The sequence below is a fragment of the Mycothermus thermophilus genome (genome assembly GCF_041956435.1).
Source record: "Mycothermus thermophilus strain CBS 625.91 unplaced genomic scaffold VTJ04scaffold_5, whole genome shotgun sequence".
NCBI classification, from domain to species: Eukaryota; Fungi; Ascomycota; class Sordariomycetes; order Sordariales; family Chaetomiaceae; genus Mycothermus; species Mycothermus thermophilus.
In genome coordinates, this window is record NW_027191431.1 from 3,134,811 (window position 1) to 3,149,428 (window position 14,618).

The following is a 14,618-nucleotide window of genomic DNA, read 5'->3' on the forward strand; positions in this document are numbered from 1 at the left end:
TACCTCCCACCACCACCTACCCCTACCCTACCTCCTCTCTCTCTCTCTCTCTCTCTCTTGATGCGGTATAAGTTGTCTCTGTATGGTATATGCCATCCAAGAGGCATCTGCTGTAACCTCAACCGCCACCAAAGCTGGTTCTGCCCAGCATGGTGGCCCTCGAAAACAAGAAAGGTAAACTCTTTCCCTTCCCTTCTAAAATCCAGAAGATCCCGGTCTGGCCGTCGTCGTCGTCGCCGCCGCCGCCATCATCGTTATCATGATTGTCGACTTGATAGCTCCGGAAGCCGCCGCAGACAAGTAATCTTCCGAGTAAGTGATTCGCATCTAATAAGTCTAAACCCTGCTTTACCTCCCTTACGTCCCAAACTCCCTGCCTTCCTCCTCCAACATCCTCAACTTCGCCTCCCCGTCCGCGCGCACATGATTCAAATGCCGCATCACCGACTCGTACGTCAGCATTGTCACCGTCGCCGCGGGCACGGCGCGCATCATGTTGGTGCCCATCCCCGCATAAAACGCGCGCCACCCCTCTTCGTGGAGCATCGTCCGAAACGTCGAGACGATTCCGCGGTACTTTGGGCCCTGGCCATGAGACGACGGCTGCTGCTGCGGCTGTTGCTGCGCGGCGGCGGCGTTACCATTGACGCCGTTAGCGCCGTTGACGCCGGGCTGCACCCCGCCCAGACCTTCCATGTATTCGTAGCCTGGCATGGGGCGGCGTTGCGTTTGCAGGCGCGTGCGGATCACTTCGTGCGGGTAGGTGGCGCTGCTGGCGAGGATTTTGGAGAGGATGGAGGCTGCGAGGATGCCGAACCAGTGGGCTTTGTCGTCCTGGCCCGGGGTGGAGGCGGCGCCCATAGGCCGGCCGGTGAATTTGACTTTGAGGTACTCGTAGGCGGGGAATTGCACGGCGACGTGGGTGAGGCCGAGGAGGGCGGGGGTAAGGCCCGAGTAGAAGGAGAGGATTCCTTCCGTCGTGTACATCTTGCGAGCGGCGTCCCATGTTGACCGGTAGTGCCATGGATGGTGGAATACGGGTCTTGAGGTTGGGGTGTTGGCGCTCTTCGGGAGAGGAAAGCCACTCCTGTCGTGGCGGGTGGACTGGGACATGAGGCGGGTCTTGATGACCCAGATTGGATTTGTGACGAGGGTGCTGGTTCCGCCGGCGATTATGGATGACCAAAAGTTAATAACGAAGGCGCTTTCTGCAGGAGAGGCTTGATTGTCAGTTGCGAGAACGAAAAGCCATACTAGTTGGGACGGACATGGGACATCAGATGAGGCATCACGTACGGTAGTGTTCACCCAAGATGGACTTTGTCTTGTTGTAGACGGTAAACCACACGGCCCAAGTCGGCAGGTATCCCATAATGATGGGGCCCAGTCCCCGGTACATGCCCCTCAGACCCTCCTCCTTCCATATGACGCTGGCGGTGCCTACCAGGCCCTTGTATACCCTCGGCGCATGCGTGCCGTGTGTTGAAAACCCGCCTTGGGCCTGGAGCTTGGTCTTGATCACGTCAAGCGGGCAGGTGACAATGCCCGACATGAAGCCGCCGATGGCGCCGGCGAGGGCGTTGAACTGAGAATGGGAAGCATTGACGGCCCATCGTTCCTCGATGGTGAGGCGGGACCGGTCCGGCATTGTTGCGCCGGCCGGTAACCGGGACGAAGGTCGCGGCGGAGGAACTTGTGCCGCCCGAGACCGCGATAGTTGAGGCTCGGCTAGCGGCACCCCATAGTCCGGCGGAGGCACGGGAGCGGGCGGTGCGTGGTCGGGGAGTTGGTCGTGAGACATGCCGCCTTCCGGAGGGGCGCTGTAAAGGATGGAACGGGTTCGGGATGAGGTCGAGGATTGTGAAGGAGGGATGCGCTGGTCGGGCGGCGTGGATGTCATGGGTGGGAAGGACGAAGGGGGATCGCAGACGACGTCATCTAGGGAGGCAAAGGTGTAGCATGCATCGGGAGCAGGACAATCAATGGAGAGCCGGCTACGTAGCGTAGGTAGTTGTCTGTCTGCGATCCCTTTGACGCGGCTGTGCGGGGAATAAGCCCGCACAGGCACGGGATCGGGACTGCGGTCAAGGGCCGTCGCGTAGCATGAACTAGGTAGTTGGTTATGATGGAGAATCGCACGGCGGGAAAGACGTGATTGCGGTGGTTGCACAGGCAGAGAGGTAGGCCGTGGTTGGAGAAGGGAGGGGAGCCGGCGACGGGAGATATGATATGGACCGGGACGGCAATCTTGGAATCTTGGAAATCGGAGTGCCGCTGCAGCGAAAGAAGTCTTGAAAGGGAAAGCGTGGGGAACCTGCAGCGGGTCAATGGTGGGGCAGCTGTCTCCGGGTGCCGGACAATACCACTCTTGCCGTCGCGCAACGGCAAGAGGGGCACCTGCGACTGCCCCCCGAGCTGCCGGGAAGTCCCCAAATCGTACGTTGTTGGCTTACACCAGCAGCACTCTGGGTTTCGGCGACACTGCAGTGGCTTGATTCGTACCTGACATGTGCTAGCACTCGGCACAAGCGCTGTCTATTTTCCATAGATACTTAGATGCCGAGGTGGTGAAACGTGAAATCTCTGGCGCATCTGAAGAAAGCCGAGTCCCCGACTTCATGAGACTATGCAACACCGCCAGCGACATACTCACGGAATGTTCGGATTTAAGCAAGGTTCTGCGAGTCATTCAATTCAGCCCTGGAGTGGCATCAGGGACCGCGGGCATTGGGTCAGATGGAACCCCGCTGATGTCAGACAATACGGTATCTTACATCTTTCGGATAGAAGCCTGAAATCTCAGGCACCAACCATCACCCAGAGCCACTCAGGTGGACGGTAATTCCCGGGAAGAAGAAACCTTGACCTGCCCAGAGCTCAAGCTCACACCTCCGAGTCTGACGTGCTTCGATTTCGCGCAGCAGCAATTCGGTGATTGACGACCACCACCACCCCCAAAACCCACCACATCGACTCCCTGCAGAACCGCTGCCCACCATGCCCATCGTCGCCCCCTGCTTCACAAAGTTCGTCCTCGAGCGGCCGTGGCTCACCAAGCTCGTCAGGCCGGTGGCCAACTGGTACGCCAACGCCGCCGGCTATCGCCAGATGGGTCTGAAGTGAGTTCCCACCACCCAGTCCAAAGCACACACACACACACATGCCCAATTGGATTGGACTTTTCTACCTATCTCTCCCAAACCAACCCAACACTTTCTAACCCTTCCCCAGGGCCGACGACCTCATCCCCGAAGACAACGAGCCCGTCCTCCAGGCCCTCGCCCGCCTCCCCCCCAAGGAGCAGTACGACCGCGTCTACCGCATCCGCCGCGCCACCCAGCTCAGCCTGCAGCAAAAGATCCTGCCCAAGTCGGAATGGACCAAGCCCGAGGAGGACGTCCCTTACCTCAGCCCCATCCTCGAGCAGATCGCCGCCGAGCAAAAGGAGCGCCACCAGCTCGATACCGTCGGCATCCTCAAGAAGCACTAAGCTACTGCTGCTGCTAGGCAACTAAGCAAAAAGTCAACCGGGGGATGGGGAGGGAATGAATGGGAATGAGGGAAAGAAACAGCAACAAAAAAAAGGTTGTTGAGGCGAGGTGATTTGGTCGGTCCCGGGGGCGTTGGTTACCTATGATTGCGGAAGAAGAGGTGGAAGTTAGACGGGAGCAGGCTGGTAGTGGAGGGTGAGGCGAACGGGTGGATGGATGGATGAAGCCGCGGCGACGTCCTTCCTGTATTTGTATCGAGCGGAGAAAAAGCAAGACACCGGCAGAAGAGGAGGATAGAATCAATGCCGTGCCACCCTGTTCACCCACACACATCCAACAACTTGATACAACGGGACCTGTCGCCATGTATTTCCCTCTCTGTGTATTAACCACAAAGCTTGTTGACAGAGCCCCTTGAATCTGACCTTGTTCCCTCGTCAGTTCTCTTTGCTAGTCGAGTCTCGGTCTTGGTCACACAGATACGTGCTAGTTGTGTCCGGTCTCATGACTCCCGTCCTTGCCAACAAGAATCAAGTTTGTCGCTATTTATGTCCGACTATGCTCATCTCCATGCTCATACGCGTACGTCTCTGTTATTTCATGTCGCTCATTATCCCCGCTGTATCCAAACCCAGAAGAAAACGCTACCAACCCGTGGACCTCCATCGAGCCAGAAAACGAAGCCAAGCCGGTTGAGCAAGCGACGTCTTTTTTGTTCTCTCCAATTCCTCTAAATCCCTAGCTCGGACTCTCTCATCCCATGCCAATCTCATTAACACCCAAAAAATATGCACAGAGAAGACTTGATACACCTTATACTCCACCCATCCCTCCTAACATCCTAGGGGAGTCTGTAATGCAAAAATTGTCCCTCCGTCCTTCTCTTTTGTGACAAAGCCAAAAACAAAGTACAAAACTCCAATGCCGCCGTGATCTCTCGTGATTCGTGCGTGTAGCATCTCAAAAAAACAAAAAACGTGTCGTCATCCAACAGTGAACCTCCCGTCTACCTCACAGAACGCGGGCCTCCACCCCCCAACTCCCAACACCGAGGTAGCCTGTACCAGCAAGATGTAAGGATTCAAAAAGACATTAAATCGGCCGAAGCAGCGTCGGGTGTCTTTACCCCCCACTATTATAAATAGGGGCGTGGGACAAGAAACGGATGGGACCTTGCCCAGAGTAGAAAGGATTCAAGAGCCGAGGGCGAGTGGCCAAGGAAGAAGCCAAAGATCCGCGTGGACCGGGTCTTAGAGATTGCCGCCCTTCTCCTGCGTGTCAATATGCCACACAACGTAATTGGGCAGGCCGTATACGCCGTAACCGGCGCGTTTGGCCATCTTGGCGAAGCCCTCCGTCTCCGCTTGGTTCTCGAAGGCGTAGCATGGGAAGTTGATACCTGGCCCGTGTTAGCTTCACATGTCCGGATGGATGTAGCGGGCCTGAGCCGAGTGTTACATACCTGACCGGTGGACGTCGGCCTTGACGATGATGTTGACGCCGCCAATGCCGTCCAGTTCAATCTCCTTATCCTTGTCTTCCCTCCAGTCGCCCATCAGGGCCATGTACGTCCGACCGGTCCTGAACTGCCTGTAGCCTACAGCGAGAGTTAGCTAGGGAACATTAAGGGGGTATGAGTGAGGAGCATGACCGCGTACCCTCAACCAAGATGACATCCTTGTCCAGCGAGGCAGCCAGCTTGCGGCCCTGATCCGACTCGATCCAAGAGTTATAGTCGACTGTGAAACGTGTTAGCCAAGTCCCTGACATTGGTCCCCAAGTAGGAATCCAACAACTTACATCTTCCCTCGATATCCTTCCCGTTTTCGTACCGATGGAACCAGATATTGGGCACGAGGATGTCGCGATCATGGGCAATAAAATCCTCAATGATCTTGGGCGGACTGTCCACAATGTCGACATCCCGCCAGTACACCCACGAATGTTCGGGCTTCAGGGCGGTGGCTAGGAGGTAGTTCCGGGCCCTGGCCATGGCCTTGCGGCGCGGGGCTTGAGCCTCAAAACCGTGGCGATCTTGGACATCCTGGCTCAGTGTAAAACCAAAATCTTTCTGGACAATGGTGGCGCTTCGGAAGGCGACGCCGTCTGTGCGTTTCTGGATGCGCTCGAGCTCGGAGGACAAGACGGCGAGGGTGTCATCGGTAGTGTCGCTGATGAGGAAGGCAAGGTCGATGAGGTCGTGGGGGTAGGTGAGCTGCGTGAGAAGCTCAAAGTACTTGGACAGGTACCTGGAGGCGTCCTTGAGCGGGGTGAGGAGCAGGACGCGCTCCTTGTTCTGCAGGGCCTTGGTGGTGGACTTGATGGGGTTGAGGTCGACGAACTCGATCGTGGATGAGTTGATCTCTAGGGGAGTGTTCTTGTTGAAGATGACGGGCGTCGTCATGTGGGCAGTCCATGCCGCGTGTTCGGCCGGGGTCATCGACATTGGCGACTTTGCCGGGCCCCAGCAGTAGAACTTTTGCATACTGGCGACGGAGGCCTTGATGCCTTGCCATAGTAATAATGTGATGCCGGCGAGGACGATGAGAAAGAGGAAGCGCGACCTCGTAAACACGGAACGTATCGCTCTTGTTGGGACCGAAGGCAGGCTTGCCCTTGCCGTCTTCCAACTAAAGCCACCCTTGGGGAGCAGCATCTTGAACTTTGGCTGGCGTCCTTGAACGCCACGAGGGAAGAGAGAGGCCGAGGAGGCTAGGACTGTCGCCGCCTATCCGGTAATACCCCTTCGCAGCTTGTAGACAAGGCGATCCTCGTGGTCGGGCAGAAGAGTTGCGGGCGCAAAGTTGAGATGCAGTGTTACGCACTTCCAGGTCGGTTGATCGAGGTCTTGTGCGGCTCGGGTACGGAGAATAACTAGGGATATTGGTTGTGACACCGGCACAAGTAGAGTTAGGTGGCCATTGAGAAGCAGGCGCAGGGCTGGGAGGTTTTTTTGAGTTTCGCGACCGTCGTCTTCTCTGGCAGTATCCACCCGAGGTGGGCGTAAGGCTGTGGGTAGGTCGTGGCTGTTGAGGATGTGCTGTGGTTGTGGTGGTGTGTCCAAGGGTTGGATCGGGAAGTGGTCCAGAACCCAGAACCCAATGGCCGTTCGAAAGCTTGTGCCGGCTGGCGTTCTTCTTCGCTTGTGATTGACGGAAAGCCAAGCGCAAGGGTCCAACGGAAGGCTGCAGGGGGGAAGGAATCTGGAACCCACCATGCAGACTGACTCGGCAGAGCCTGCCCTGAGGGATTCCGATCCAGGTCAACCTGGAAACGCCTACCCGTCGCAAAATCTCGATGTAAAACGGAGTAGGTGCCTACCAGCACTTTCACAAACAACAAAGAGGTACGCTGTGAGGTCCATGCCATGTAGCTGTGATGTCTACTTACCTGCCCTGATGGTCGGACGAAGAAAAACTAGGCCCTATCCCCAACGTCTATCGACCGCCATCTGATGGCGTCTGATGGCATTCCCTTGACACATCCTCTCATTCCATTGGCAACCCCAGACCTGCAAGTGAGCTGCGCCCCGTCGATCCAGTGCATCGAAGGAGGGGACGAACGGCCTTGAAATTTCCAGATGCTCAGTCAGAGCCTCTCTCGCAGGGCAACCATTCAACCAAACCCGTGACACCTCATTAACGCTTGACGCTCTCCTCCCGCATCCAGCGAGCCCAGGAAAAGCCCATCGGCTGGTAAAAAGACGATCAGTAGGCACGGAGTAGACAAATGCGAAAGACGGCAACGATCTGCCGGTCTGGTAACGAGATACCGCGATGTAGTTTACGGATGTGAACCAAAATGCTCTGCTTCGACTGGAAAGAAATATAGGCTATTTTATTTGTGCCGTCAGTTCGACCCTTTGCTCCCAGGCTTACGGATTGCCAGTTGATGGGATAGGACGTCTCTCTATGTAAATTATATGTCCGCCGAGAGGCACGTGAGTTGGCGCCACGAGCGCGATGGACGTCAATCAAAGGGCGCGTTTCAGCACGTCACTACTTACGGAGTATGTCAGCACGGCGGGATGGCAACCCGGCTCAACAACAAAACCTACTTGGCTTGTTCCAGCCATTTTTCTTTTCGAATCTCAGGTCCCTTTGTACTTGATGCCAAACCGAGGATCAACTAGACCTCACTAGTTTTGGTGTCTCTTGTTCTACCAAAACTTGTTCCGATACCTTCCCGTTCAACTTTTGCTTCGCGCTCGACCATTTCTCTCCTTTTATCACCGGGTTCCAATCCCTGTGAGCCCTCAAAATGGCAACTCGTCGATCCTCTCGACTGGCCGCTTTGGCCAACAACACCAAACTCCCCCTTTCTCCTGCACCATCGGCGCCGCTATCAACGGCGTCGCGCAAACGGAAAGGGTCCGACATCAATGCCCCAGCAGTGAATGGCTCCGAGACCGTCCCGGCCGCGCCGTCTACCCCGAGGAAGCGCCGGGCCCGTCCCAATCCAGACGCCGTGCCCGGCACCCCCACTCCGGCCGCCGCGAGCCTCCTGGCCGAACCGGCTCAAACCCCAACCGGCAGACCTCGACACCCCGCTGTGGCTCGGCTGGCTGACCCAACACGCACCAATGCCTTGCTACGCTCACCTAAAACCTCACGCATCATCGCGCCCGAGCCGGCGCCGCCCGTCCAGGAGGGGTCTGCCGACGATGCCTCATCAACCTCCACACCATCAGCAGCAGCAACAGCATCAGAAGGAGGCCAACCTCACGTCACCACCTCCGCCACCATCCTCTCGGAAGCGCTCGCCCACCTCATCCGCGTCGACCCGCGCATGAAGCCGCTCATCGACAAGCACCACTGCCGCCTCTTCTCCCCCGAGGGGCTCGCCGAGCAGATCGACCCCTTCGAGGCCCTCTGCAGCAGCATCATCTCGCAGCAAGTCAGCGGCGCCGCGGCGCGGACCATCAAGGCGCGGTTTATCAGTCTATTTCACGACGACAACAACATCAACACAAATCATGCCGACGACCCCGAGTGCAGCATCCTCAAATCCTCCCGCCCCTTCCCCACCCCCTCCCAAGTCGCCGCCACCCCGCTCGAGCGCCTGCGCACCGCCGGCCTCTCCCAGCGCAAGGCCGAGTACCTCGTCGGCCTGGCCGAGGAGTTCGCCTCGGGACGGCTCACCGCGCAGGCGCTGGCCGACATGCCGTACGAGGAGCTCGTCGCGCGGCTGACGGCGATACGCGGCCTGGGGAGGTGGACGGTCGAGATGTTTGCCATGTTCGCGCTCAAGCGGCTCGACGTGTTCTCGACGGGCGACTTGGGGGTGCAGAGGGGCATGGCGGCGTTTGTGGGCAAAGACGTGGCCAGGTTGAAGGCGAATGGGGGTGGTGGCGGGGGAGGGAAGAGTGGGAAGTGGAGGTATATGAGTGAGAAGGAGATGGTGGAGATTAGTGAGAGGTTTAGGCCGTATCGGAGTGTGTTTATGTGTGAGTATTGCTTGGTTTCTTTCCTTTCTGTTTTGTTTCTCCTTGGTTGGTTGTCTCTCCGCCCTGGGGTTGTGCCTCTTGCTCCGTTTGGGGATGAGACATATCAACTTCTGACGAGTATGATGTGAAGATCAACGCTGACATGTCTTGTGCTTCTAGGGTACATGTGGAGGGTTGAGGAGACCGATATCAGCACTCTGGAGTCATGAGTTGGATCACATACTCCTACGATTGAGACAGAACGCAAGCGGGCTAGCCGTCTAAGTGGTCTGTCTTGCCAGAGCTATTCTGGGAGAGCACCGGCGTCTCCCTGTGGCACGTCGTGCCGGGTCGTTGATGTCAAACCGGTCCGTGTTCTGGCCACCGGGCCGCTGTTACATACATCGATCCGCTGGGTTGGTCCTACATCGCACGACTTTGTGCCGTCACGTCGGTCCCTTCCCAGCCGGGAGAGAACGGAGTTGGACGACGGAGGTCTGGCCCCAGACTCGACTATCAGGTTACACATGGCAACGTCGTCGACACCTCCTCGTGGAACTGCTCAAGTCATGTTGCGCAAGACTTGGGAAGATTTGTTTGTCTTCTTGATATACTCTGAATGGGCTTCCATAGAATCAGCCCTCTGATACGAGTCCCTATTGAGCATACCTACGGGTTCAGATACGAGCTTTCTGTGTACCCACCAATCCATTTATTTTCTCGAGGCTGAAAACTGAAGTCAAACTGAATTGTGGAGGTTATCTTCGGCCTGTTCCACACCAGAGCTGAATAATGAACTACTCGAGGGATCATTCATGATCCAGTGTATCCAAATCAGAGTCCGAGTCACGTTCACTCGACTAATGGTAGTAACCGTGAATCGTCATTGGACGACCACCAACATGTTTCTGGTGATGTAATTATCCTTTTCACATCAGGTTCACCTCGGAGGTAACTATACTCTCTAACATTGGTAACGTAGTATGTCTCAGAGAGATTGGGAGTTACGGGCATCACTGAGCAGCCCCGATGTCAGCGCTGTATGGATAGCACAGCTTTTTCGGGGTTGCTCTACAACTAGGAGTAGTAGTCGTTAGCCAACAAACTCTAGACATTCAAGATCCGGTTATTGTTGAACCAGATGACCAGACTGTGCCACCAAACCTGTCCTTGAGGCCATCGGTCTTGTTGGAGGCCGCTGGGGTGGTGAGTTTAGGAGCACATGTGTCCAGCAACACATATCTTGATCTGAGTAAGTGTATTGGCTTACAGGTAGGCAAGGAACAGCAGTCTCTGCGTTTCGTGAAGCCTCGGTTTGGCGGTGAAGGGGCAATGGCGATCCCATTCAACGGCCATGCCCCTGAGATGCAACACAACAGCAACGGGATGCATCGTAACCATGTGGAGTGGCTGTCCACTTTCGCTTGCTGTCAATTGTCCAATCATCCGCATCGGGGAAGCATGCGCTCCATCTTGATGTCCTCACTTTTTGTCGGTCTTCGCCGTCGTTGGCAGCTGAGCCACTGTGGACACTTTTTTGTGTGCGTTGAACCGAGGTCTTTTTTTGTCCTGCGTTTTTTTGTCGACGTCATCCTGCTTGAACAAACACCAAGCAAAGCTGATGAGGCTCAGCAAAACCTTGGAAGCTTGAAGCTGCCCCCATCTTTTGCGCTGCAGGCGGCCGCAAATCCCCGTCGCAGCCAAGCTTGCATCGCGAGCGGCCGCCGCGCCGCCCAAACCGTTGTACGGGACCGTAGACAACATCGGACTGGCTTATCGCACCAGCACACGGCGAATCCGCGGCTTTCATGCATACTAAGACGACCACGATCCAGTGGAAGAAGAAAAATCTTGTGTCTTGATGAGATGAACACGAGACACAACAAAATTGTTATTCCCGTCATCCCAACAAGTCATTCTCCCTCTCCTGGTCGCTCCTGGGACATTCCTGGAACACACAAACCTTGGAAAACAGCCAGCGAACGCCATCGACGTCGTCTGCACTGACGAAACCGATTTGGCGCAGACACAGCTGCAAGCCCGGCAGCCACCGTGCCACGCCAGGAATTCCGAGTGTCACGTTGGCGACCTTCGGCCCCCCGTAGTCCACGCTAGGGCAATAAGGACACGGCCTCATCTCGCCAAGCTCGGGGTCATCGGGGCGGGAGACGGGATACGGGCGGATGGGCCAGGGCATGTGCTGCTACTACTACATTTTCGTCATTCTCAATTGTTTCAATGCTTTGACGGCAAGAGAGGACCTGTTGGTTGACGTTACGTCGCAAAGAGTTTGTGTTGTGTTGATTGATGAATTGGTACGGAGTAGCTCCCTATCGCTCTGCCGAAGACATGGAGGACGGCACGGCACAGAAGCCGTTGAAAAACTGCCAGGAGCTGGTGCAGACACAGACATGGCCGAGACACAGCGATACGAAATCCCTGGATTAATCTGGACTGGCGGGCACCAAGTGAAAGAAAAATGCATCGACACAAAATGCAGCCAAACTTGGCCCGACATGGCATCGACCGGCTTCCTGGTTTGGCTTTGGCGTCGGGGTCTGCGATCACGCAGCGGTGGCAATCATCCAGACCCGACCAAGGCCCCTGAGCAGCTGATGAGACAATGGACCATGCTGGAGGAGACGAGTGGCACCTCAAAATGGCTTCTGGGCCGGCCACAAACCAATGACGGCGCGGCGATGGATTGCACGCCCTCCAACTGCCAGCGACTTCCTGGGGCGTGCCCGTAGCAATCAGACCCACCGGCAATAACAAAGGCCCCGTCCGATTCGCCCTTTCCTGGCAGGTTTCGTGAGGGTTCCTGGCAGGAAAGTGGCTCCCGGTGGGCTCGCCCCCCTTGAGCCAGACCAGGCCCAAAGATCAGGCCTAGCAACCAAGGAAGCAAGGAGGAACTAGGAGGCCAGGGACCTTGGCTGCTCCTGCGGATCCAAAGAGCAGAATCTCTCCAACACAAACCACACCACCGAATCTCTTCTCTTTTCCTTCCTCGTTTTCACCTCTTCCATCAACCTCTTCCTTCGCGCCTCTCGTTAGCAATTTTTTGCTTCGGTACACTCGTTTCCCGCCCGTTGCGCCTCGGAGAGTTCAGAGGTCCAGCTGCGACTACCCGACTACCTTAATCTTTTTTTTCTTCGTTTCTTTCCCTCACTCCGTCTCCGTTTAGGACCTCTCAAGGTGCGTGCCGTCCCAGCGGTCTGTCAATTGGAATTCTGCAGGATCCCCGGTGTAACGAGAAGCCTGTCGCCATCTCTCCATCGCCACTGCGAGTCTCTTGGTCGCCGTGAACTGCTCTTTCTGCTCCACTGGCCACGAACGCGACGCGTTTCAACTGTGTTCTGTGACGAGTCGGCCGAGCCATCATCCCGGGCCCGTTCCGCTTTCCTGAAACCGACATCCATCAGTTTCCCGGTTCTCTCAACAACTCCCGTCCCTGTGGCCAACTCGGAGACAAGGCAGAAAGGAGCTTCCCCGGGTCCTCTTTTCACGAGTTCCGGGATTCTTCTGGACTGACTGGCCGTCCATTGCCTGGTTCTGCGTTCCGTGGCGCTGGCTGGCCAACCACTTCAGACTGGCAACCAACACTGCCACGAAGCTCTTCGGCGTCACTCGTGACTCGACTTTCCGCGTCTCGTTGCATCGGGCCTGCGTTTTCCAGCCGCAGATCTCTCGCAGACAGGCTCCGACATTCATTCTGACAGTTTTCTCAACAGACTTTTTGACAAAATGCTCGTCAAGCATCTTCTTCCCGCCCTCGCGGCGATCGGCTCTGCCGCTGGTGAGTGGCCATGAGATATCCCTCCCGAGCTTCTTCGTGATCCTGACCCAACCTCCCAGCCCAATCCACTTGCACTGTCTCCGGTGGCACCACCACGGTCGCCAGCGCGGCCGAGGCCACGAAGCTTGCTGGCTGCAAGACCCTGAGGGGCTCGGTCGTTTTCGGCCGTCAGACCGGTGCCGCGATCGATATCTCGGGCACCGAGCAGATCACGGGCGATCTCCGGATCGAGGACAACGGCGAGCTTGAGACGATTACCAGCAGCACCCTCAAGAGCATTGGTGGCGCCTTCACGATCAGGAACGTCACCAAGATCAATTCCATCAATTTCGGCAGCCTCACCTCCGTCGACTCTCTTGAGTGGCAGTCTCTCGGCCTCCTGAGCTCCATTACTCTCGGCCCCCTCACGAGCGCCAAGTCGGTCTCCATTAGCGACACGGTGCTCCAGTCCCTCGACGGCATTGAGCTCACCTCGGTCGACATCTTCAACATCAACAACAACCGCCGCCTGCAGCAGTACGCGTCCAAGCTCCGCAGCGTCGGCGACACTCTCATCATCCAGGCCAACGGCATTGGTGTCGGTCTCAATGTCGAGTTCCCCAACCTTGTCTGGGCTGCCAATATGGCCATCGCCAACGTGACCAAGTTTTCGATCCCGTCTCTTCAGGTCGTCAACGGTTCTGCCCGCTTCGACTCCAACTTCTTCGAGTCCTTCAGCGCCCCCAACCTCACCCACACCGAGAAGGGTGATATCTCGTTCGTTGGCAATGCTGCCCTCAAGAACATGACCTTCCCCAAGCTCACCGATATCGGCGGTGGTCTGCTCATTGCCAACAACACTGCCCTCGACCGTGTTACCTTCTTCCCCAAGCTGACCCACGTCGGCGGTGCCATCAAGCTCCGCGGCAACTTTACTGAGTACGTTTCTATAGCTTTTCGTTTTCTCTCAGGATCGTTGACTGACAGATCTCTCCAGGGTTGAATTCCCCGCTCTCAACACCGTCGAGGGTGCCGTCGATATTTCCAGCACGGCCGACATCCGCGAGTCCTGCGACAACCTGAGGGAGTATGCTCCTGGCAACCAGGGCGGTGACGGCACTATCGCTGGTGTCTTCACCTGCACATCCAACAACGAGAATGCCAACGAGGATATTGATGGTGAGACGTCGGATTCCGGCGACATCGATGGCACGGAGAACAGCGCTGCTGGCGTCATCTTCAACTCTGCTCTGCTCGGCCTGGCGGCTGTTGCTGGTCTCGCTGCGGCCCTCTGAACGAGTTGATGTGTGGTCTGGGATTCTCTGAGTAATTAATGGTTCATTGCTAGGGAGGATGGTATTGTGGGGCTGGTAATATTACGGGGAAATATAATTGGAGCCTTTGGTCTTTTTTTACTCTCTCCCCCTTCGAATGCGTCGTCATCATTGCTTCTGGGCTCAGGACTCGGGAACTCTGGGTATATACCCCCGTTATCGTGGTTGTCGCCGTGTCAGCTGCAGCTACATACTGGAACCGCTACTGCTGCCTACTATGGTCACTAGACAGGCGGTGTGAGAATAATAATGCTGATAGACGAAGGAAGTTCTTCAGACTCCGAACAGCAGCATGGTTCTCATCGAAGTGGTGGTTGGTTTCATGGTTGGATATGACGGGGAGTGGCCCAGAGTTGGACGAGATCGAGGCACGGTGAAAAGGATTATCAAGGCGAATTGACTTGATACGGCAAGGCAACGCAAACAGGGAGGGAGGAGGCAAGACAAGGCACCTTGGGTGTGGGGAGGGTTGTTCGGGAAGTTGGATGTTTGTTGGCTGGAGGGGCGGGCGGTGATAGGACACGATGTGGTGGTTTGAGGGGGGTTGGGGTTGTTGATGTGGTTTACCCAACTTTGGTCGTTCTATTTTTTTT

General features: G+C 56.4%; 6 protein-coding genes across 6 annotated transcripts; 3 read left to right on the forward strand and 3 right to left on the reverse strand.

Annotated features, from left to right (window-relative positions):
- Positions 1-357: 357 nt before the first annotated feature.
- VTJ04DRAFT_8220 (uncharacterized protein) lies at positions 358-1,900 on the reverse strand (the record flags this gene model as incomplete). Its single annotated transcript, XM_069366634.1, has 2 exons — positions 358-1,208; positions 1,297-1,900. The coding sequence occupies 2 exons, from the start codon at positions 1,898-1,900 to the stop codon at positions 358-360; spliced, it is 1,455 nt and encodes a 484-aa protein (XP_069217548.1).
- Positions 1,901-2,997: 1,097 nt separating this feature from the next.
- On the forward strand, positions 2,998-3,490 carry VTJ04DRAFT_8221 (uncharacterized protein; the record flags this gene model as incomplete). The annotated part of the gene is made up of 2 exons (XM_069366635.1): positions 2,998-3,119; positions 3,232-3,490. The coding sequence occupies 2 exons, from the start codon at positions 2,998-3,000 to the stop codon at positions 3,488-3,490; spliced, it is 381 nt and encodes a 126-aa protein (XP_069217549.1).
- A 13-nt stretch (positions 3,491-3,503) lies between these two features.
- Positions 3,504-4,450, reverse strand: VTJ04DRAFT_8222 (uncharacterized protein; the record flags this gene model as incomplete). The annotated part of the gene is made up of 2 exons (XM_069366636.1): positions 3,504-3,904; positions 4,330-4,450. The coding sequence occupies 2 exons, from the start codon at positions 4,448-4,450 to the stop codon at positions 3,504-3,506; spliced, it is 522 nt and encodes a 173-aa protein (XP_069217550.1).
- A 291-nt stretch (positions 4,451-4,741) lies between these two features.
- VTJ04DRAFT_8223 (uncharacterized protein) lies at positions 4,742-6,147 on the reverse strand (the record flags this gene model as incomplete). Its single annotated transcript, XM_069366637.1, has 4 exons — positions 4,742-4,890; positions 4,954-5,088; positions 5,150-5,230; positions 5,292-6,147. The coding sequence occupies 4 exons, from the start codon at positions 6,145-6,147 to the stop codon at positions 4,742-4,744; spliced, it is 1,221 nt and encodes a 406-aa protein (XP_069217551.1).
- Positions 6,148-7,751: 1,604 nt separating this feature from the next.
- Positions 7,752-9,146, forward strand: VTJ04DRAFT_8224 (uncharacterized protein; the record flags this gene model as incomplete). Its single annotated transcript, XM_069366638.1, has 2 exons — positions 7,752-8,937; positions 9,097-9,146. The coding sequence occupies 2 exons, from the start codon at positions 7,752-7,754 to the stop codon at positions 9,144-9,146; spliced, it is 1,236 nt and encodes a 411-aa protein (XP_069217552.1).
- Positions 9,147-12,660: 3,514 nt separating this feature from the next.
- VTJ04DRAFT_8225 (uncharacterized protein) lies at positions 12,661-13,986 on the forward strand (the record flags this gene model as incomplete). Its single annotated transcript, XM_069366639.1, has 3 exons — positions 12,661-12,712; positions 12,772-13,630; positions 13,689-13,986. 3 exons carry the CDS (start codon positions 12,661-12,663, stop codon positions 13,984-13,986), a joined length of 1,209 nt encoding a protein of 402 aa, XP_069217553.1.
- Positions 13,987-14,618: the final 632 nt, after the last annotated feature.